The following is a 24,700-nucleotide window of genomic DNA, read 5'->3' on the forward strand; positions in this document are numbered from 1 at the left end:
TTGCACTGGCATTTTCTGAACTATTTCCTTTAAATTGACGCTTACTAACTTAGCGCCAAACTCTGCTAAGCTTATTACTATTGAGTAGTACCATACTATGTAACTGGTCAAATTGATGTAAATGGATCTAGTCTCAGAGAAAGATACTACTCATCATGAGTAAAGGTGGCAGAATCTAGCCCTTAGGTATCAACTAAAAGTTGTATTAACTTGTAAAATAGTTTAAATACCTCAAGAGCACATTAAGGAGTTAATTTTCATAATAACTAGGAAATCTAATGGAGAAATCTAATATTCTACTAAAATCAACAGTATGTCCAAACCCTATTTACAATATCAAGTGTATTTTCTCATCACAGGGTACAAATTGAATCCAGATGCTTTTATAACTAAAATGAGATTAAAATAGCTGTTGAATAAAAAATCAAAAATATCATATTAGCGGATACTTTTTCAAAGTGAAGAGCTTTGTACATCCTGACAACCATCTGAAATTGAATCAAGTATCGCTGTTGCTGTCATGGTCTCTTTTAAATGTTGGTCAGCAGTTATTGACATTCTTGGGAGAGCTAACAATAAAACAGGCATGAGTATATTCACTGCTGCTAATGTTATGTAATCAACATAAAATGTATGGCTTCAGGTGGGGAATTAAAGGCAGGAGTCTTTAGTCATTGATAACATCAAATTAGTTGCTTGCTGTAAAATTCAGTAGAACAACAATAGAAGCAGATGAAACTAAACAGCACTAATTCTGTTTTACATACAAATGTCATGGGTAATAAACATAGGAAGACATTTGCTTGATATTTCACCACTGACACATGTACCTGCCTCTTTTGTTTGTACAATATTATGGACTGTATTTCTACTCCTTTGATTGGTTCAGGATGGCAGTGTGTGTCATTTTGAGTAGGGTGAGGTAAAAAGATGGATTCGAGCTGTATGCTTATGAAAACGAAGATGGATGACTGAGTGTTTTCTTTTTGTCTAAATGGAATGAATGCTATAGATCTAAGGACTGCCCATCTGGGCTGGAAGATCATCAATTCCATTGAGCAGATTCAGATTAGGATATCTTGCTGATCTTGGTTAGGAAGAAGATTGCTGTTGATACTATTAATTCAGAAAACAGAAACCTATTTGCTTAGATTGGTACACCAGGAATGGATTTGTTCTGATGGCAGATAGATAATAAAATGGTAATTGATTTGTTCTTTTTAGTCCTCTGATTGGCATGAACTTTATTATTTATATTTAGAAGCTACTGTAGGTGCTTAATTACAAATCTGAAAAAAATAAATTACATAAACCCACTCACAACAGGTAGCAGTAAAAACTTTGGATCAGATCTTGCTTGGCTCCTGCTCCATGCCCTTTGTGTTGTTGATGTGGTACAAAGGGGCCAGAGAGCTGGCTTTAGCAGTGAGCTGGAGATCCCCCAGCATAGTGGGCATGCCAAGGGCAGCAGAGGGTCTGACATCCTGAGCTCAACCAGTTTTGGGCCAGTGGGCCAGTCCCTTTGGGGCTGTCAAACTGCTGCAAGCTAGAGCATCGCAGTACTAAGCCTGGTTTGATTCCTGGCTTCCCGCAGGATGGGATGGGAGGTGAATAGAAAGCTTCTGCACACCCTTGAAGCTGGTTTTATAAGTGAACCTTACAAGAGAGCAAATACCAGAGCCAGGGACCCTCATCTGAGGGACCCTGCCAGTAGCTATGGAATGTTTTTAAAACTGGGAACCAACAGCAAATAGTTTTTAGTTACTCTTAGCTGCCATGAAGATATACCGTGTGAGAGAGAGCTGGTGCCTGACCATTCAGTGCTTGCAAGATTAAAACATTTTAAATTACATCTGGAAGTGAACAAGAGTCAGCACAGGGAGATTCATGCAAAAGGCATTATGTGCTCATGGTAATGTGCCCTGCTCAGGTGATGACCTGCATTCTTCATCAGCTGGAACTTTGGGAGGGTTTCAGGGTATTCCTAATCAGCCAGGGCACATTGCAGCCAGCTGGGTGCTGACTGTAACAGAGTCTGCATGAGAAATACAATCAGTCTCCTGGCACTGTGGACCACCCCAGTAAATCCACGATCACGGTGAATCCAGTGGGTTGGTAAAAGATAAGCATATATCCTCAGATTGTGGTATAGATAACAGATGCCAGCCTTTCTTGTAAACTCTTCCCGCTGTCTTCAAGTTTCATTTCCCTCTTATTGGGATTGAGTCACAGTAAATTTGCTTCTATCCAGACCCTTATCTCAGTGAGGCACTGGGAGAATAATTGAGACATTAGAATCTGGGTTCAGCATAAAGGAGATGTAAAGCTATGTATTGATGACATCACAACCCAAAATATCTTTCTCCTGTGGTGCCAGGCTAAGCTTTAAATAAAAGCTTACCATTTAGTAAGGCTCCAGCCTGGAATGTACATTTGTTTCTTTCATCATAAATTCCCTGTTATCGCCTAAACATACTTTGTCTTCTGAAGCTATTTCTGTATCTCTCAGACTCATGGTTTCTATATGAAATATTAGTGAAAAATAATTGGTGCAAATTATTTATGCTAAAATCATTTTAGCTGTTACTCAAGAAACCAAAATCCCAGCCTAAGCCTTCAAAATATTGCTGCTCGCAGGCTAGCACACAGAGTCATGCAGTCTCCATGACTAAAAGAGTCAGCAGAGCCATGAAGGTATCTTTGAGAATTTCACCGTATGTTTTTAATTTCCCTCTCTGGATTAGTAGCCAAGTTTCAGTTTATACCAGTAGTTGGTGTGTAATCTCAATTCAAAATATTCAGATTAAAAGAAGTATTCTTTTCTCTCACACACCATTTAATATTTTTAGTTAGATTGTTGGAGTTACATCAAACTAAAGATTCTGGGCAGGCACCATTTTGAGAAATGCTTAATTGACTTAAAAGTGCAAGTCCCATTTGAAAGTCAGTTGGACTTGTGCTCCTGCATCACTTAGGCATTTTTGAAAACCTTTCTCAGTGTCCATTAATTACATTCCTGTGACTTCCATTTTGGAAGTCTTACTATCTATTTATACCAGGCATCTGTGACATGCTGTAGAACATCTTGCATGTGTACTATCATTACATATAATGGTAATATTTTGGATTTGATTTTATTGTTACTGAAGTCAGTGAACCTTTTGCAACTGTTCAATGGGTACAGGATTGGGTCTGTAATGTATACACATTGTCAGTGTAATAAAATATAACTAACTTTACTCTTGAAACGTGTGTTTTGTTCTAAGAATATTTTAGAAAATTATCTAACACTTTTTTCTCAGTATCTATTGTGTTCATTGTTTTTTCTTATTTGAACCTAACCTTACATAGTCTCTACCTAAATATGTCTAAAACCATGTTATACTGAGGAATTTGGCCAGTTTATAAGGTAATCTTTTCTACAACATCATGTCATGTGGCATAATATCAAAAAGACAGCCAGATTTGTGTTTAAAAGTCATACAATAGGCAATCTGTCTAGACTAATAACACACAAGTAGTAATATAAGTAAATAAGAGTCAGTTATGAAAATAGAACAGTTTGTGGCACGTTCCTTTTAAAGGCAATCGGTATACTGCAGATTTGGAGCACATTGTTACTTCAGTATTACAGAGGATGTTTCAGTACAAAAATCCCTTGTTGACCTGCTTAAATTAATCTCTTCAGTGTTCGTTATTTCTGTATTTCTTGTCAGATAACAGAAGAGCTAGAATGTGCACCGCATATTTTAGTGGCGAGTTTAGCACTCATAAAAATGCTTAGAAGCCTAAGCTAAAATCAAATGCCCTTAATACAAAGAAAAGATCCTTCTGCTTTGGGTTATTGCTGTGCATATTTGCCAGGTATATTTACCAGTGACTGACTGCTGAGAAGTAAAACACTAGCCTCAGCTTTAATCATCTGGAGTTTTGGCCGATTGAAGTCAAGCTGTTAGATCTCTCAAATTCTGTATTTTCTCTTTCTTTTAGAAAAGCAGTTCACTTTTCTCATTCATTTTCTAACGTGGTTTCTATGAAGAAATCCACGTGAGGTTTAATGAACACACGTGCCCTCTTTACTTAAAAGTAACTGAATATCAACATTTCCTAATATTTTAAAAGGCTGACTTCTCACATTTGCTCTCTGCTAACGTATTCTAACGTTGTAGTCAGAACTGTAGCTTTTGTTTCATTTTTGTGTAAATCATACTGTGGAAACTGCATCTAGAGTTATTTTCCTTCAATCATACTACATTTAAAATGCATCTGAGAAATTTAGCTCTGCATCACCAATTAAGTGTCATCTCAAATGGTATATTTCTGTGTGGCATGACAGTGCTTGCTTGCTGGCTTTTAATAATTGTATCCTGAATGACACTTGCTTAGCCTTGCAGAGAGCGTGTGTAATCAGGGCTTGAAAAATTCGCACACCTGTGGAAGTAGGAAGCATTCCTAGGGCAGTGCCTTTGACATCTGCAGAATCTAAATGCAATTTTTTTTCTAAAAATAAATTCCTAGCGCTTATGTTTATGCAAGCAACCTTCCAAATGTGAGTTAAGTATCTCTGGAAATCTACAGGCAGGCAGCCCATGTGTTCTTACCCTGACTTGTTGATTTATATCTCAAGCTATGAGGTGCTGAGTAAATTTTTCAAGCGTGTGTAAGCGATAACCAGCTATTTAGCTGTATGAGAAGGTATAGAGCAGGAATGAATGGATCATCTGAAAGATGAAATGACATGTGAATGTACAGTAAGCTGTTACAACAGGCACTGGGTTTTGGAGGGCATGCATATTTTTTCAACATTTGCCAGCCTATAAAAACTGTTTATAAACACCATAAGTCTGCCAAAGACCCAGTTTCCTGGAAGCTGCTGTTCTTGTTTGGGACAATCATTTCCATTTGCCTGCTTTAAGCACAAATCATTCAGTAACACATCCACTGCTGCTGATACGCATGACTGATGGACAGGTCTATAGACTGGAGATAAGGCGGTGAAATTCAGAACAGCCTTGTTGGTTGCCTGGACTAAAATTATATTGACACAGTTCAGATTCATTGCTGGTTGCAGATCATAGAGACAGGGTGTGTAGCCAATGTGGGATAAGAACCATTTTTTTGTTCTGTGCTTGTATGGCATCTACCACAATGAGATCCTGGCCAATGACTGCGGCTCCTAAGCGCTATATAATACACACAGTAATATTCTTGCTATGGTGAGTGCTAACTTTAAGTTTATTTAGAGCCCGGTGATGCAGCATCTGATATAACAGCACTCTTTTAGTGTATTGTATTTGTATTAAAATGAGCTAATTTTAAAAAAAATTTTGAAAAACACTTCATCTTTTAAATTCATATGCAGCAGAAAACAGTTAGATTTTGCACAGAATGTTGAGTGACCTTATTTTTAAACCCTCTTTTAAAGTTACCATGGAGATGAGATGGCTATATACTAAAGTATCTGTATGTGCTTGAGAAATGGCATTTCCGTGTCTCTGCCTATGAAATATACAAGAGTTTAGACTACCTACTCTTAGCTTCCACTTATTCTGCCATCAGATGGGAAACTGGGTAGCTACAAATGGGGAATGTAGTTTAAAATGACCTATTCCAATAAAAAGTCGAAGTACCTGGGGATTCAAACTGCCCAGGTTGGCTGACTTATACAAATTAAACCAACACCCAACTGTAGCTCAGGTTAAATATGATTTTGATTAAATGGTTGGTCGCCAGATTTTGTGAATAGGGAATGACAGAACAATAAAGATTTAACTCATCTTCAGGGTTTTGTACCTCATCCGGCATATTCCTATAAATATTCCTGCTGCTGTTTTTAAAAGATATATATTAGTATAAAACATTGGCAAAAATGTTTGGGCCTTGGCCATAGGCAGAAGAGATAGAAACAGCTGAGAAAGCTGTAGTTAAAAATGTATGTACAGGATGATCTCTTAGTAATTTATTTTATAACTTTGGGGTATCCAGACAACTGCTTGGCTAGATTTTCTGCACATCGTACTATTTGTGACCCTGTTGCTCCCACCCTTTAAAAATAGGGTTATGACCCATCCCATTAGAATTGGTCCAACGGATGGAGGGTTCTGAGTCTCTTGTAAACTTCCTCCACACATGAATTGCCTGTTTCATATAGTGAACCTTCCTATGGGTCTGATCCAACTCCCATTAAAATTCTGTGGGAATCTTTCCTTAATGTAACAAATACCCTTTCTCCCCTTTTTCATAGGTCCTGTCCCCTCAGTGGCTCTAAAATTCTCTCATTCTCTCTGTTTTAGCAGAGGCAGTGTTAAATTTGCCAAATTCTTTGTTTTGATACTTGTTTCCACAGTAGCATTTAGCAAACACTGACAGATTTTAAAGGCAGAATTCTGGAAATAATGCTTTCCTGACTGCAGCTATAAAGGCTCTTATTCCATAGTCTACTAAAATCCGTCCAGTCTAGCTACATTAGGGAGGGTGGAAGTTAAAGTTTAATAGTGGGGACAAATATTGTCAACATCATCTTACCTATTACCTTTTCCTCTGACAATTTTATTAATCTGTGAGAAAGATACTGACTGAATGGCAGTTTGTGAGATTATGCCAATACCCGCAAAGTTAGAATCCGTACCAACTTATTTCATACCTTCTGTAATAATGTCCAGTGTACCTAGATTTTATAGTTTTGTATTTCTATGTATGTACATCATTTCACAGGAAGTGAATATAATTCTACAAAATCACAGCCCAAAAAATAATTGTATTTAATTTCGGATTTGTTGTAATTACAACAAACAATACATCAAGATTCAGTATACTTTTTTGTTGTTATCAAGTTCTTAGAAATTTCATTCTTCTATATTTTGAGGAAGATTTCACCTTGAAAGAAATTCAGAATCAAGTCTCATTTGCCTTAACATTACTCAGCCTACTCTATTTATTTTCTTGCAGCGAGAGGTTTTTTTTAAGACTGAATAGGAATGGCTTGCCAAAATGTCCAGAGAAGCCAGAAAGACATTGTTCTCTCTTTGTGGTGAGCTTTACACATTCTTTATGCTCATTTCATGCAATTGTGCTGAATATTTTAAATAAAAGATGGAGTAAATTAACTATTGTGTAATTAAATAGTTCAGTGCTGTGTCGGAGCTGTTTGATTGGCTATTGATTTGAATCCTAATGAAAGATTCTGTTGTGTCACTGAGGCACAGACCAATGCTAAAGGTCTTGCAGTGCTGCACCACACCTGGGGGAACACCAGAAATAATTCTGCCTACTTTCTGGTGCTTTCCCAGTGCACAAGTACAGCATACTCCTCCCTGCAAGGCTGGGCAGCCCCTCCTTCTCCTTGTCTCTCCTGCACCCAGGGGTTGCTTGGAGACAGCAATCCTTGTGCTTTAAAGAGTGTAGGGACTGCAGTCATGCATCACTGATGTACAGTGGCGCTCGAGGGAGCTCCTTGCGTCCTGCCCCTCTGCAGCCTTGATGCAGCAGGGCACAATCTGTTCCATAGCATTTTAGGACAGAAGTTGCCCATACTCCTGCAAGGCCACAAATTTAAAGTATTCAAGGATGTAATTTTTCAATACTGTATTGTAACAAATCCTCTGTTAAAAGTGCACTCCGTGTTCATTTATCACTTTGGCACATATAGTAATATGCTAAGATCTTTAAATGTCATATTTTAATTCTGGGTCAAAAATAATGAGACTCTGATTCTCTGCAGGATTTGAGTAGCAGTGAACTCAGGAAGGACATCTACATCACTGTGCACATTATCCGCATAGGTATGTACGACAGCTTGCCAGCATAAACTATATATTTGGAAGGCATTGGGCAGTAAATAAAGGAAAGACAATGTGCTTGAGTTTTGCTTATAGCATCTGTCACATTCGCTGGTTGTATGTCTGAGTAAGCTTTGAAAAGAATGTGCTTACATTCTGATACACAATAGCAAATAAACTGTGCCTAGAATTTCCCAGCATTGCTCTGTGCTAATATTTTAAACACTTTAAGAAGCTAAATTTATAATCCCTTAAGGACAGAGTACCCTATAACAATATAGGATACTATTCTCATTAATACCAAAAAGCACATGCATGCCTATCATATGAACTGTCTTAGCATAATGAATGAGTTTAAAAGGAGTTGAAAAAAACCTGCTTTACTCCCACAGAGTAATTTCAGCCATGTTGCACTAGTAGAACAACTTGTCTGGAAATTTAGCAGACCTAATTAGTATAAATGGACTGATGACAATGTGTACCCGTTCTTTTAAATAGTTCAAACTAATTCAGTGTCCTTTTTGTGGGATAAGGGAAAAGAAACTGCAATGGAGGAGATGTTGTTCCCTTTAAGAAAATTTTAACATATGATATGAACAAATCTGATTTCCTCCAAAGACAATGTTTAAGATCTGTAGAAGTGAAGAGCATGTATTTTATTTAATCTATTTCTTTAAGAAATTGTCTTGAGGCTGTATTGAGTTAACTCCAATAATCTTCATATCATTCCTGAGTATTTCTCTTCTTAGAGATATGCATTGTTGCCTGGAAAATAATGTTATAGTTGATGTACAGCACTAAGTGTACCTTCATTTCTTTCTGATTTTTTGAAGAGTATTTTATTTTTGTTGTAATAATCCTCTGTACTGCACTCTGGGTTTGGATACTGTAATACACACCTGTCTTATACACAGAATAAGCAAAAAATCTCAGATCTTTTCTGTATACTTTTTTTCCTTTTTATATGGTTGTAGTATGTCACCAGGACTTCAAAGCTGGGAGACATATACTCATTTAATGGGTAAGATGTAGGAAATTGGGTGGTAAACAATTTTGAGGCGAAAATGGTGTAAAATGTTAACTTTTGAGCCAACCGCCAAGTTGGTAAGAATAAACCTTTAAAATAAGGACAAGGTATAGAATCCTCATTGTTTCACCATTTTTCTAAAATTTTGACAATCTAGACTTTTAGAGCAAGGAAAAAACCTCAAGTCTTTGCATTTAGATCAGTTTAAGATTCCAGAAAGTATGCCTATGAATTTTGTATGACAGTCTTGATATTGTAGTCACTGCATATGCTATTTGAGTTGCATCAATTCAAAGCCTCTGTCTTCTGATTCTGTAAAGTTGAAATAGGTTCTATATGTTTCATAGCTCCACAATCAGACCGTCTGAAAGGCCAATGCAGTTTTTAAGGACCTTCAGTAGGGAACCCAGCATTTTTTTATTCCAAAGAGAGAGAAGAAACAAGAAACACTGCAGAGTCATAAAATAGTTTGCCATTTGTCACTGCATAAACATAGCACAGATGTGGGATTATGAGAGAGAGCTATTGAAAGACCAAGAACACTTGCTGAAATATTTAGATTAAAATAAGATTTGGACAATGTACTTGGTGAAAATGAAAGATTACTCTCCTAGCTGCTGTGATGCAGGGAAATGTTACGGGGAGGCATTTTCCGACAACAGCTATGACCAGGTGCTTTTCATTTCAGAAATTGGCATCAAACGCATATGCACCTGGTAGAAAAGGTGCATAGCTGTGATTGAGCAGAGTAGGTAAAGGAAGGGATTCCCTTCTATTTTGATGCAGGACATGCAGCTGCATGTTCGGCTATTGCTTTGTTCATGCAGTTGGGCTATTGTTTTTGAATCAAAGGGGAAAGAATGTTAGAAAAAGGTCTGGTTTCCATCACTACTTCCTTTTGCTTCTTTGTTTGTTTCTTTATACTTATTTGCTTTCTTGTGCTTCAGCATCTTTCCTCTTCTTTTTGTTCTTTCCTCTTGTCTTTCATCTTTAATAGCTGTTCTTGCATTAGTCCACTTATGCCCATGCTACTGAATTGCCTCTTATGGGAGCAGCACCTGTCTGCTTAATTGTCATCGCCAGAGACAGCACTTCCTATCAGTCACAGGGCAGAGGACTATTAACAGCAACTGTAGTGAAATAATATTTACAAATGTTTAAAGACGGAATGTCCGGTAGTACATGATACCTGAATGCTAAATTTGGTGCAGCATTGCCCAATCGAATATAGTATGAAACAAGAAGTATATGATAGGGGAGGTCAGGAGAAAGTAACCAGTTTCCCCTCAGTTTTGGACCTTACAAATGCACTATAAGTGTAATGCACTTTTCATATTTTCTACTGTTCTAATTTAAGTGGAAAATATGAAAAGATGGAGGAGATTTGTAACCACTACGCTTGTCATAATCTCATAAAAACCATTACATTATCTTCAGGTATCAGCTGAGCTGGTCTCTCCCTCCTCTGTGGCTTTAGAAGGAGGCATTTTAGTGGATTATGCATCATATTTTTGTTATATTTGACAGGCCGAATGGGAGCTGGAGAAAAGAAAAATGCTTGCAACGTACAATACCGACGGCCCTTTGGCTGTGCAGTCCTCAGCATTGCAGATTTACTAGCAGGAGACTCAAAGGATGACCTTATCTTAAAAGTATACATGTAAGAGATTGTTTCCTTTTAATTTATTAAGAGTTTTGGAGTCCATTTATATCCGTCTGTACCAAGAAGCAAAGGCTTTTAATTAGTGTAAGTAAAGGGCTTTAGTCCTTTAAGGTTGTTTAAGCATTTCCATTCTAATCCCCCATAATATAAAATAGTATATTTTTGAGCTGGTCAAAGACTAAGGAAAGGGTTTCATAAAAAAATTCATAAAAATTCAGAATTTTTCACCATTTTTGTCGCAGTTTGAAAAACTTCCATCAACTCTTCGTTTGTTTTTTTCAAAAATGAAAATATTACGTTAAAAAAAATTGCACAATTAAACATTCAGAAGTCAGGAAATATGTGAGTTTGGGGTGCATGTGTTACTTTAATCTGGCCCTGATTGGATACAATTATCAAATGATGCAATAGGATATCATAACTGTTTTCTACACCTATAGGCCTTGATCATGCAAACAGTCCTGTTAAATTTGCAGGATTGAGACCTGTGTAATTTCATTTAGTGTGCTATTTTACAAGAAACACAGTAAACAATTTGCTGCACACCATCACTAGAGTTTTCATTGTGCAGCTAAGCCATGCATTCAGTCTACAGCCAGGTTGTCTTTAGTGCACACTTTACAAGTTTTGCAAGAGCTCTCTGAAAAATGTACTTTGCTTTCCTAGAATGTGATTTTTATAATAATAATAATAATGGAGATATCCTACCTCCTAGAACTGGAAGGGACCTTGAAGGGTCATTGAGTCCAGCCCCCTGCCTTCACTAGCAGGACCAAGTACTGATTTTGTCCCAGATCCCTAAGTGGCCCCCTCAAGGATTGAACTCCCAATGTTGGGTTTAGCAGGCCAATGCTCAAACCACTGAGCTATCCCTCCCCCTCATTTGTTTATAATTCGTATTCCTACACACTTCCTCTCCCTGTCAAATTGCCACTTTCTACCCGTAGGTTTTCAGTGTCCGAGAAGTGTTTTGATAACCATGAAAGTGTGTTTTGTCTTTCACTCTACTCATACTCCAAAATAGTTGAATTGCTTTTGCTCCAACTTTCCAAAATGATTTTCCTTTGGGCAAAGCCTAAACCTGGAAGACGAGCTTGAGAGGTGTAAGTTTCAGAAAGTTTTAAAAGCCACTGAAAATGGGGGGTTAGAATGGAAATGCTTAAACAATCTTAATTATAGCAATTTCTCTGCCTATCTTTATCTGGCAATGTGAGGTGTTTGGGGGACTTCTTTGGAGTTCCTTGTACCATCCAAATGTCTTCCAAGAGTACTTTATCAGAAAGTAATAGGCAGGACAATCATTTATACATAATGATGCAAAACAATTACAAAACTGCAGTAGCAAAAAGTGTAAAATATTAACAATGCCATAAGTGCAGGGACTGGAAAACCAAAACATCTCACTCAAAATCTAATTATTTTAAATGCATGGGTTTATTAAATGGCAGATGAGATTTTGGCAGCCAGTAGATAGGAAGAAAGTTCAATTTCCTGGATGCAGTGACACAGAACATAGAATTCCCTGCTGACCTTGGGCTCAATAAGTTAAGAAATATTTTGTGGAATGATCTATTCTAAGGGTATAAACTGAGATACACTAGTCAGACACTTAAGGGATTCCTCTTCCAGTAAAGTTTAGTACTTTAGCCTTGAAGACACTTCAGTCTCTAAAAAGCAGCCCTTCACCTGTCTCTTATTCCCCACTGTGCTGAATTAGAACTGCTGGAAGCAGTGCTTCTGACAGCAATTTAGTATGACGGTGGACAGGTGGCTGACTTTTATTTTACTTAAATTTTCTGTCAGTCTAGATTAAAGTGCTCTCTGTTGGATAGCACATTGTTAATGTATTTGTTGGACAGTTGAATTCCACTTTCAAAGTCTGTAGTTGGTAAAAATAAATATGGTGTTAGTACTTCAGTTCAGGTGAAACAGGATAAATTTGATACTGAGACTAACTTTAGTCTAAATGACAAGAAAAAGCTCTGTGGAATATTTCTCAAATATTGGTCAGATTATAGAATTCAAACACTTTAAATTAAAGCAACTGAAAATGCTATATTTTAAAGTTGTGGCAAGACTCTTTTGTACCTACAGTATTTTTAATCTATTCAAATGACTTTCTCCTATAGGCAGCCTCCTATCCCTGTGAGACTAAGAACATACTTTCTTTTGCCCTTTAGTTAAACATCATCTCTACTAGATGTCCTGTTTCTGCTGAGCTCTTGAATGTTCATGTTAGGGAGGTTTCACTGTAATTTAGAGATGAAGAAGAGATTAATACACATGAGTAATTGAGCAGTAGCTGAATTACTGAGTGCCACCAAGGACACGCTTATGCTCAAAGTTTCCCATGCAAAGCGAGCATTCCTACAGTGACATCCTCAACCAGTGCATCTGAGTGCTGCCATGATACTGCTCCCTGTTCTGGGAAGCTGTTTCATTGGGCATCATGCCAAAACCCACATTGTGCCAACAATATGACCTGTTGATTTAGATAAATCTCAAGCTGCTAGTTGGTGAGCAATAGACAATTTATTTGGAGAAGCCAGTTAAGTTTGTTACAGTGGGTCTGACAACTGTGAGCTCTCATTTCAGATTTAAGAGTGTTACCATTTTCATAGGTGCAACACCGAGAGTGATTGGTATCAGATCCATGAAAACATCATCAAAAAGCTAAATGTTCGTTACAACTTGACAGGTTCCAATGCTGGTGAGTGTATGTTGCAAAATGTTCTATTGCATTATTTTAGTTATTTTTTAAAGTTTTACAAATAAACCTTTTTCTTTTTGAAGGGTTTATGACTTTTCCACTCATGAAAAACGAATGCTATTGTTACTGTTATTGTATTGGGTAAAACTTGGAGTGTCACAGCAGTTGCACATCCTGCCTTTCATCTGCAACTTAAAAACCTAAAAGCACATCACTGAAGTCCCTTACAGAAGCAACTGATTAGTAACTTTTATTTTGAAGGGGTGCCAAGTTGCTGTTCAACCATGATTACAGTCAAGTCTCTAGATGAAGTAGTCACATATAAGGCTAAATCATCAGCTGGTGTTTGATATCCAACTGGAAGTACTGCCTGGTCAATAATACTGCTGATCTTGAATTATAAATAGAAAACTGATCACGTTGTTGACATGATGCATCAAAATCTCTAGGCAAGGGGAAGTGGGAGGCCACCACACTGTTTGCAGAACCTGTTGCTGACTAGGTTAGGGACATCCATTTTGTTGGCATCAAAAGTGTTTGCTATGCCTCCATAGCCAGTATCCATAGATGTCATCAGAATGGATAAAGTGGGCAGAGCAATAAGCAATGTTAAAGGACAGAGACAGTTGGCCTAGTGGTCTTGTAATACTGCTCTGTATTGCCAGACAGGAGACTTTGGGATTTACATGCTTCCTGGAATTGGCAATTTTTTTTAACCATTACAGGAAAGCAATCAAAACTCTTCTAGTTGGAAAGATAGGGTAAGTCTATAATGCAATTAAAAACCTGCATTTTGCCCATGCCAGCTGACTCATGCTTCCAGGACTCAGGCTGCGGGGCTTTTTCATTGCTGTGTAGACTTCTGGGCTCAGGCTGAGACTCTGGGACCTTCCCACCTTGCAACATAGGCCAGCTGAAGGTGTCTAATTCTAGTGTAGACAAACCCATAGACGTATACTACAATGACTCGGGGCTTGTCTACACAGTGAGGTAATGCACTCTACAGGCATGTGATTTCTAAAGCACACTAATGTGATGCACCTTAATTGATCCATGTAGTCCCTGCTGGTGCACACTAAAGGTTTCCTAGTGTGCTTTAACAAGTACAGTACAACTTTTAAGTGCTATAGGGAATGTTTAGTGCATACCAGGAGGGTCTATATGGACCAATTAACATGCAGCACATTGGTGCGCTTTAGGAATCACACCCCTATAGAGCGTACTACCCCACTGTGCAGACAAGCCCTTCGTTTTTGCTTTCAAATCCTTTTTCTTCCATATTGGTCCTGAAAATGCATTCTTTTAAATTTAACTGCAGAATAAACGCAGATGAGCTAATTTTAAATTTAATATTACGTTTCACTGCAATTTTTTATCATTTGAAGTTGTAAACTCATAAATTTAGTAGATTAAATAGGCCTGTACAGTTCAGTTAACTCAATTTGTGAACGTGAAGCTTGTATTGAAAAGTTACATGAAACATGGTCTTCAGCAAGGTGTGAGGGGAAAAAATTTCTAATGCTCCATTTCATTTTTAAAGATTCAAATTAATTGAATTAAAATGACACTAATTAAGGCTCTATAATTTAATATGAAACCTAGCTATGATAGCCGTATCTTGTCATTTAAATTTTTTTGCAAGGATATGATGCAAAGAGAATATTTGTTTGTGAATTAACTGTATATAATAAGAAACCTACTTTCTGGGTTCCTCAGACACCGAGCGTCACCACTCTATGGAAGTGGAAGGAAAAAATAATAGCACCAGTGTATTAAGTGTTTGCAGTGATATTGGACAATTTGTATTTAGGATGGTGGGCTAGAATTTGACATTTGGAATACAATACGCCCTCTAGGACAAATGCTCTTTGAGATGTATAGTAAAAAACATTCTGAAAATGAGAGAGGAATATTTACTATTGGTGCAAATGTGAATGCCTGCCACTTGGTAGTCACACTCCCCAGGAAGATTTTATTCTTCAAATAGAATTGCCTGGGTATATTTCTGTGGTAAACCCTTCTGATTGTTAATGCGTTTGATATTGTGATGTATGGTCTCCCTGTATGTTTCTGGACAGGGTCCACTTTAAATACTGGAGTTTGTTCAGCTGCCGATAAAAGTAAAAGTAATTTACTTTTTCTCAGTTTCATTTGTGAGTGCGCAGCAATTTTACATTTCACATCAGAGCCTGCTAACAGAGTAGGAAAGGAATAGCTATTACAGTTAATGCAGAAATTACTAGCACCACCTATTGGAATAAACTGTTGACTGAAGTTGAAGTTACTCTGAGTTTTGAATATACAAATTAATTTGGAAAAACCCAGGTATCTTGTTCTTTGTTTGAATTATTTCATTTAAAAATGTTTGCAAATATGTAACACATTTCGACCATCAAAAATAGTAACCATGATATCATGATCCATAAGCCACTGGAAAAAAATGACACTCGGAAGATTGTATGCAATGTAGTTGTAGCCGTGTTGGTCCCAGGATATTAGAGAGACAAAGTGGGTGAGGTAATATCTTTTATTGGAACAACTTCTGTTGCTGAAAGAGACAAGCTTTTGAGCCACACAGAACTCTTCTTCATTTCTGGAAAAGGTACTTCTGGAGTCAGAGGCGATGAGGGGAGAGGGAGCATGCGGGGTCATAGCCTCCCCCCCAAGCAACCCCCCACCAGATTTGCTGCTTGGCTTGTACTGAGCATGCTCACACAGGCAGGATGCTCAATAACACCGCTGAAGCCAGCTGCCTCCCCACTATCAGCAGGCACTGTTTGTCTCTGAGCACAGGTCCTCTCTGTCCAGAGTCATAGCAAAATGCAAGCTGGAACAGATTGTTTAGCACAACTGTAAGGAACCATTCAAGGTAGCCTGGCCCGTTAACACTTCTGCAAAAGGGTGGGGTTAGTGAGATTGTTGTAATAAGCAATAAATCCAGTGTATCTGTTCGGTCCATCATTTTTAGTGTCTAGCAATGTTATGAATTTAAGCTCTCAGGCTGATCTTTTGGAAGTGTTATGCAGGTTTTCTTTGAGGATGAGTACTGATAGGTCAGATATAAAATGATTGTTCTGTGAAAAGTGTTCACATACAGGTGTTAAGGCGTTTTTGTCTTTTATTATTTTCCTGTGTGAGTTCATTCAAAAGCATAGTGATTGTCTGGTTTCACCCACATAGTTGTTATTGGGGCATTTAGTGTGCTGGATGAGGTATACCACATCACATGTTGTGATAGGCATGTGTAGGATTCATGGGTCTTGAAAGGGGTGTTGTGGGGGGTGTTGCTCATTGTAGCAGTGGAGATATGTCTGCAGGTTTCACATCTGTTGTTCTGGCCGCTTTAAGTTAGTGTGTCCTAGTCTGGGGGGAGCTTGCTTCTGATGATGAGCTTGGAGAGGTTTGGGGTTCTTTGAAGGCCAAAAGTGGAGGTTCAGGAATGATTTCTTTCAGCATGGGGTCCCCATCAAGTTTGGGTTGTGATTGATGTTGCTCCGTATGTGTTCCAGTTTGGGGTGGTAGGTGACAACTAGGGGTCTGCAGTCTGCAGGGTTTTTATTTCTGTCTTGAAGCAAGTTCTCTCAGGATATGTGGTTGACCTGTTCCATGATGTGGTCTACTTCTATAGTTGAGTGTCCTTGTTTGGTGAAGGTGGTTTTAAGTGTATTAAGGTGTATATCCCAGACTTTCTTCTCAGAGCATATTCTGTAGTAGCTGAGTGCCTGACTGCTTTCTTGGTGTGTTTTGGGGTCGTTACTGGATCTATGAATGTAGGTGTGGTGACAAAAACACTCTATCAGCTGTAAAAAAAAAAAAAAAAAAAAAAAAAAAAAAGAGGAGTCCTTGTGGCAGCTTAGAGACTAACAAATTTATTGGGGCATAAGTTTTTGTGGGCTAAAACCCACTTAATCAGATGCATGGAGTGGAGAATATAAATACACAGCACCTGCCTAATGTATTTTCCACTTCATGCATTTGATGAAGTGGGTTTTAGCCCACGAAAACTTATGCCCAAATAAATTTGTTAGTCTCTAAGGTGCCACAAGGACTCCTCGTTGTTTTTGCTGATACAGACTAACACGGCTACCACTCTGAAATCTATCACCTGTGGGTGAACGCTTTTCCCAAAGCAATCACTAGGTATCTGACCTAGCCAGTCCTCATCCTCAAAGAAAACCTGCACAACGCTTTCAAAAAATGAGCCTGGAAGCTTAAATTCATAACTCTGCTAGACACTAAAAACCATGGATTTAACAGAGGCACTATTTTCATTTAACAGAAGCACATGGATTTATGGCTTATTATAACAATCTGTAACCCACTAACCCACCTTTTAGTCCCGTGGCTGCAGAGGTGTTAATGGGCCACACGACTTTGAAAGGTCCCTTACAATTGTGCTAACCACTTATGCTAAACAATCTGTTTCACCTTGCATTTTGCTGTGAGGTTGGGACTACCTTTCTCAGACCCGAAGAAGAGCTCTGTGTGTCTCAAAAGCTTATCCCTCTCATCAACAGAAGTTGGTCCAATAAAAGATATTACCTCACCCACCTTGTCACTCAGAAAATTGACATTTGTCTTAAAGTTCTTAATGGGTTGTGAGTGACTCCTAATGTAGAGGGGATGTATATAGTTATCAAGCCTGACATTTTTGTGGGCTATATGAAAATATTTATGGCTCTACAGAGCTGTTTTGTTTTGTTTTGTTCTGTTGGCTGTTCATACTTGCCTGCATTTTTAAAAAAATAAACCTTAAAACCATGTATTTTTGCCTAAGATGCATTCATTTGGAATCCCAGGAAAGATGCAGGAGCAATGATTGATGGGATACCTTTCAGCAGCCCATTTGAATCTGTGGAAAAAGCTATTTAAATTATTATTAGTTTAAATAATTCCTCTTGATGTTAAACAGATGGAAGATCTGATATGTTTCGTTTTAATCACGTTGGTAGATGTGCAGCCCCAGTAGTGTCTAGTTAATGGACTGCTTGTGTGGATTGGTCTAGGCTGAGGTTGATGGTGGGATGGAAATTGTTAAAATCATGGTGGAATTCATTGAGGGCTTCTTTTTCATGGGTCCAGATGATGAAGATATCATCAATGTAGCGCAAGTAGAGTAGGGGCGTTAGGGGATGAGAGCTAAGGAAGCGTTGTTCTAAGTCAGCCATAAAGATCTTGGCATACGGTGGGGCCATGCAGGTACCCATAGCAGTGCCGCTGACTTGAAGGTATATAATGTCCCCAAATGTGAAATAGTTGTGGGTGAGGACAAAGTCACAAAGTTCAGTCACCAGGTTTGCCGTGATGGTATCGGGGATGCTATTCCTGATGGCTTGTAGTCCATCTTTGTGTGGAATGTTGGTGTAGAGGGTTTCTACATCCATAGTGGCCAGGATGGTGTTTTCTGGAAGATCACCGATGGATTGTAGTTTCCTCAGGAAGTCAGTAGTGTCTCGAAGATAGCTGGGAGTGCTGGTAGCGTAGGGCCTGAGGAGAGAGTCCACATAGCCAGACAATCCTGCTGTTAAGGTGCCAATGCTTGAGATGACGGGGCGTCCAGGATTTCCAGGTTTATGGATCCACATATCTATTCAAGTGACACCATCATAGGACCTAACCACATCAGCCACACCATCAGGGGCTCGTTCACCTGCACATCTACCAACGTGATATATGCCATCATGTGCCAGCAACGCCCCTCTGCCATGTACATTGGCCAAACTGGACAGTCTCTACGCAAAAGAATAAATGGACACAAATCTGACATCAGGAATCATAACATTCAAAAACCAGTGGGAGAACACTTCAACCTCTCTAATCACTCAGTGACAGACTTGAAGGTGTCAGTTTTGCAACAAAAAAACTTCAAAAACAGACTCCAAAGAGAGACTGCTGAACTCAAATTAATATGCAAATTAGACACAATTAACTTAGGTCTAAACAGAGACTGGGAATGGTTGGGTCATTACACTAATGGAATTTTTTTTCCCCCATGTTAAGTTCTCCTCACACCTTCTATGGGTCATCTTGATTATCACTTCAAAGTTTTTTCTTCTGCTGCTACTGATAGCTCATCTCAATTGATTGGCCTCTTACAATTGGTATGCGTACTTCCACCTTTTCATGTTCTCTGTATGTATAAATATCTTCTGTCTGTGTGTTCCACTCTATGCATCTGAAGTGAGCTGTAGCCCACGAAAGCTTATGCTGAAATAAATTTGTTAGTCTCTAAGGTGCCACAAGTACTCCTGTTCTTTTTATTAGTGAAAGCCAATCAGTTAGCTACCTTCGTATTCAGATCAAAAGTTTGGGCTGTTTCGCAGTCTACCACAAATATCCCTTCAAATGTAACACTTTGAAAATGAGATGTGGGAAGATACTGCATTGTCTCTTTGCTTATTAAATTGTGGTTAAAATAATGACTTAAGTATTCTCAGTATCTTCTAAAGCTTTGAATGATCATAATCAATAATATTTGTTGGGGGGTAGGGAGGGGAACCCAAGCTGTCTTTACCAGTTCTTATTTTAAAAAAATGTTATGTAATTTGCTCATTTCCAATATTATAGGTTGAGCCAGTAACTACACCTGTAGTTAAGATTGCCTCACACTTTGTTTTAAGCCCATTTTCAGTTGCTTATAACTTTGCCATACTTTAACCATTCATACTGAAATGTACCATGCTTGATCTCTCTGCTTCAGTCTCAGAAAAGTGAAAATGGTTCAAGGCTAGTGAAAAATGGATAATTTTGGCAATGTGTTTTGTTTTTGTTTTTTAATCCAACAATTTCTTTTAAGCGCTCTAGTGCTTCCATGTTTTGGGACAAGAAGTTGAAATTGGGCAGGGAGATAGTTCTGGGATCACAGAAGTGCCTTTTGCTTTCCCTGTGAAAATCTCTGTAGAATTGGACAAGTTATAAGCCTCTGAAAATCACCCTCTGCACATATTCTTATAGCTTGTGAAAGGGATGCTGCTAAAATCTCCACTGAACATGCCCTAGCCCCAAAGAGTTCCCTGCATGTCCATGCCACTGAGCATGTTCTCTGTTCCTAGTGGGTAGGTAGAGCTATAATTCTGGATGGGGACATGTTGCAGTAGCTGCAGACATTGCCTACTTTGGCCCAAGAGAAGGTTGAACTGGATTGAGAGACCACCATAAATTCCAGTCTCAACTCTTCCACTGACTGGTGTTAATTCTCTGCACTTCACAGCCCTTATTGAACGAGGTCTCATACCCCTACTGTAGGAAGCAACCAAATATCTTTCAACATTTACCCACAGTCTCTAATATGGGAAATCTCATCAATTTAGCCCCATAACCAGAATTCTGGAATTTCCTAACTTTGAGTCCTTGACTTTGCAACCATAATGTTCCTTTAATGTATTTTATTTAATCTGTTATATAGTTGTGGCATTGGCGTGCATGGTGATTTACAGGCACATAAAACAATGGGCCAGATTCATCTCTAGTGTATGTTCTTTGCTAGTGAAGTTACACATGGGATTAATTCAAACCAATGATTTTGCCTCAAGGATCTTAAAATCTCGTTGGGACTGATTACAACGAAAATGATAATCCCATGGTGGGTTGGAGAGGCGCAGGATGATGAATGATAGAACAGCAGGGAACAGAGGGAAGGGAGTATGATGATCACGATGGCCTTAAAGTCTATGAGATTGAGTATTGCTTCTGAGGAGCCAGAATATCTGAATGAACAAATGAATAGAAGTTGTTCTTTCTAGTAGCCATGTTAATACCAAAAGTACAGTTGTGAATACATTGTCTACTGCACTGTGCTGTATGACCATCTTATTACAAGTTATCCATACAGCCAACTGAAATAACTGCAGGTGCATTTCACAGTTAAACAAGTTGACAAAAGAGGTGTTTTCCTATTTTATTAGCAGGCCAGTTCTGCTAATAATTGCACTAGTGAAAAATTCAGTAGATGGCATACTCCTATTCAGTGTGCAAACCCTTAATGCTCTTGCTCTAATCTGAAAATCTAGTCATATTATGCAGCTACATAAAGGGCCTGCTCCATCAATCTTCATTCAGGCAAGTAGTTCCACTTAAATCAAGGAGACTACTCATGTGAATAAGGATTACAGGATCAGGCCCTTTATGTAGCTGCAGCACCTATAGTGTGTAGGATTATTGTGAATAACCAAGGAACTGCAGTTCTTCCAGGCATCATAACTCAGGATCCTTATCCTTACAATGCCCTGGGATTATGGTATCCCTGATCATAGTTCAGCCCTGCAAAGAAGCATTTATATGGCCCCAATCGTGTGTCTTGTACATCTCTGTACACTTTTGAGGAAAACAGATTTACTGTTTAAAGATATGATCCAAAGTGTTCTTAGGGGAGAAAGGAGACTCCGAACATTGAATATAATAGGACAATCAGAAAATTGTCAACTTGAAAAATGGTAGGGTCATGATTTTGCATCACAGTACAATTTATCCTATTTGTTTACTCAGATATATTGTATATTATATTCCAGTCTCATGAAGTAATGTGGCTCAGATGTAATTATTCATGTGTCCCAGAAGACCGTTAGCAGGTTTGGATAATATAATTATATGAATTTTCAATGCACAAGATATTGGGGGGCATGAACTTGTTACAGATAACAGGAAGGTTTGGTAACTGAAGCCTGCGTGATTGATGATCAGCCCTGTTTTGAGAAAGCCATGATGTGTGTGGGGGATAGGGGTGAAAGAGAGTTGGACGTGTAATTCAAGCAAGAATGATGTCATTCTAAGTGGAGTATTCAGTAGCTATACAGTAATTTTATTTCCTTCACATTAACTAATGAAATTAATTCCTCTGTGGTTGCTTAGCAGCCAGGAAAAACTTTTTTTGAAGAGATTGCCAGTATGTTCAGATAGATTTGCTGACACCTCATGGAAAATATTATTGTCGCATTACTGTGTGCGGTGTATAATACATATTATGTAGCTTCAGTCTTTTCCTTCCAAAAGCTAGCATGACAAGATCTGAATCTTCCCCACTACCACCACCACCAGAGTTCGATGTCTTAAACTTATCAAAAGAAGAGGAAAAACCTGCATTTGAATCTTCCTCTTTCTTGTTCAGCATCATTATTTATTTAAGTGCTGATGCTGAACAAAGCAAGAAGACTTCTTTCCACTATGCAAAAACAGTTGCCTATTGCATCTCCAGCTGAAGTCTGAACTGCACCTTAACAACCAACTCATAGTTGTTTTGTAAACAATAGGAGGTATAGTTAGAATCAGGGGAACGCTTTTTGATTAGTAGTAGCTGTCTGATGAAAGGAAAAAATGCTTGAAAATTCTGTTTCTGGATTACTGATCTATATGTTACTGGATTTCCACTTCTTAACTGTATAAGAAAACATACACAGTGCTAGGTCCTCAGCCTTGCTGTCAGTGCAAATGTGGACAGAAAGCTGGAATAAGCAGCCTAGTGGAGATTTCCCTTAATCCAAAAACCCATTTCAGCCTCTTTAGTTTCTACATAACACTTTGCCTTGCCACCTTCGTGGAGACTAATTTTCAAAGCGAACTGGCAGTTTTTCTATCTTCAAAAACTCAATTATTCTCCTCATCTGAAAAGAGAGAAATCCAGATCAAAACCAGAATTTGACTCCTTACATACTAAATATAAATGTCAAATTTTTCCACTGCTTTTGTATTTAGCCCTTAGAACAGACACTGCCAATTCCTTGATTAGGTTATTTCCAGAAGCCTGAAGGTTGGTGATCCTCATAAATTTTCATCCTGGTTTCTTTCCAAAGGGGAAACGGATCTTATGTCCTTGCTCCCCCGTGTCACAGGCCAGGATAGGTAGTAGCTGGATGTTTTGTTTTGTTTTTCATCTCATATTTCTGTCTGTGAGGAGGGAAATGGGAGGAAAGTAAGGTTTGAACTTCATGGACAAATCATCATTGGGCTTTGGTGGGGTAGCCATCACTTCTCGGCTCTCTATGAGCTGAAGGGTGAAAACAATATCTACTATCTGTAGGGCCTTTGTTTTCAATTTTTATTTTATTTAATATTTCCCAGGAATTTATCAGTGTTTATTACCACCACAACAAAAACAGGTGAAAATCAGTGCAAAAAACTATTAATACTATTTTTGAGTAACTATTGGGGTTTATTTTGGTGGCCAGAAAGACAGGGGGGAAAGTGTTCAGTAGATTAATGCTTTGAATTCTGTTCATGAGCGTGGTTTGCTGCAGAACTAAAACAAAACTTGAAACACAATGCTACCTCTGAGCTTAAGAAAACAATATATCTCTAATTCCCAAATAAAAATCATTTGAATAAACAATTTACAGTTGTAGATTTAGGACTATTAGCCTATAAATATTTACATTTAATAATTGGACCATACCATTTGCAGCGCATACACTCGACTTCATCCTTTTCTCCTGTTTTTGTTTTTTAAAAACTTTTGAATACTTCCTTGTGTTCTGAAACATATTCTGATACAGATTTTCGTTTTCTTCCCATTTTAGTGTATCAAATCTTTAAACCATTATCTGCTAACAGCTTGAAATGTGTACGTGGTGGGTGTGAGAATCATCAGTATGTTCAGAATTGCACACGCTTCAGAACTTGTGTGCGCGCCTGTTTGTTTATTGTATGTATCTTCTAGACTAATATATAGTCTTACTTCAACAGGCAACTTTGCATATACACCCAGACTAATGTATTATCATAATACATGTATCTCATGCAATGTATTGTATTTTCCTAATAAAATAAGTTATTTTTATATATTTGAATCATACAAAAGTAGGGTGAAAATCAGAAAAAAAACGAGTAATACTTTTTGTAAAACCTGGGAAATTTTTGGTAAAAATCAGTTTAAACGGAAAATGAAGGGGCTTAGCTATCTGGTAGTAACACCTATCTCATAGAACTGGAAGGGACCCTGAAAGGTCATCGAGTCCAGCCCCCTGCCTTCACTAGCAGGACCAAGTACTGATTTTGCCCCAGATCCCTAAGTGGCCCCCTCAAGGATTGAACTCACAACATTGGATTTAGCAGGCCCATGCTCAAACCACTTAGCTATCCCCCCACCTATCATTGTGCTAAAGCAACACAGGTAACAGAATGCAGATCAAAGCTAGGGTTACCATATCTAATAAATAAAAAAAGAGGACCCTCCACGGGCCCTGGCCCCGCCCATTTCCCTACCCCTAGCCCTGCCCCAACTCCGCCCCTTCCCCACCCTAACTCCGCCCCCTTCTCCCTCCCACTCCCAGCCAGGGGGAAAGGGCTGCCCCAGCGCTACCGGCTTCAGGGTTTGCCGGGCAGCCCCCAGATCCTGCGCCCCCAGCTGGCGCTTCCCCAGCACAGCTGGAGCCCGGGAGGGGAAGCGCCCAGCCGATGGCGCAGGGTCTGGAGGCTGCCCGGCAAACCATGAAGCCGGTAGCGCTCGGGCTTTGGGCAGCCCCTATGCCTCCAGACCCTGCGCCCCCCGGCCAGGCACTTCCCCTCCCAGGCTCCAGCTGCTGTGCTCCTCC

At 38.7% G+C, this 24,700-nt stretch overlaps 1 protein-coding gene across 1 annotated transcript in view; it reads left to right on the forward strand.

Annotated features, from left to right (window-relative positions):
* Positions 1–24,700, forward strand: part of DOCK4 (dedicator of cytokinesis 4) — a gene marked incomplete in the record, with an annotated part of 410,929 nt that overhangs the window by 192,975 nt on the left and 193,254 nt on the right. Inside the window, 4 exon segments of the mRNA XM_034758276.1 lie at positions 6,949–7,030; positions 7,721–7,781; positions 10,333–10,465; positions 13,090–13,178. Of these exon segments, the coding sequence (XP_034614167.1) occupies positions 6,949–7,030; positions 7,721–7,781; positions 10,333–10,465; positions 13,090–13,178 (365 nt within the window).

The sequence above is a fragment of the Trachemys scripta genome, chromosome 1 (assembly GCF_013100865.1).
Source record: "Trachemys scripta elegans isolate TJP31775 chromosome 1, CAS_Tse_1.0, whole genome shotgun sequence".
In the NCBI taxonomy this organism is placed as follows: Eukaryota; Metazoa; Chordata; order Testudines; family Emydidae; genus Trachemys; species Trachemys scripta.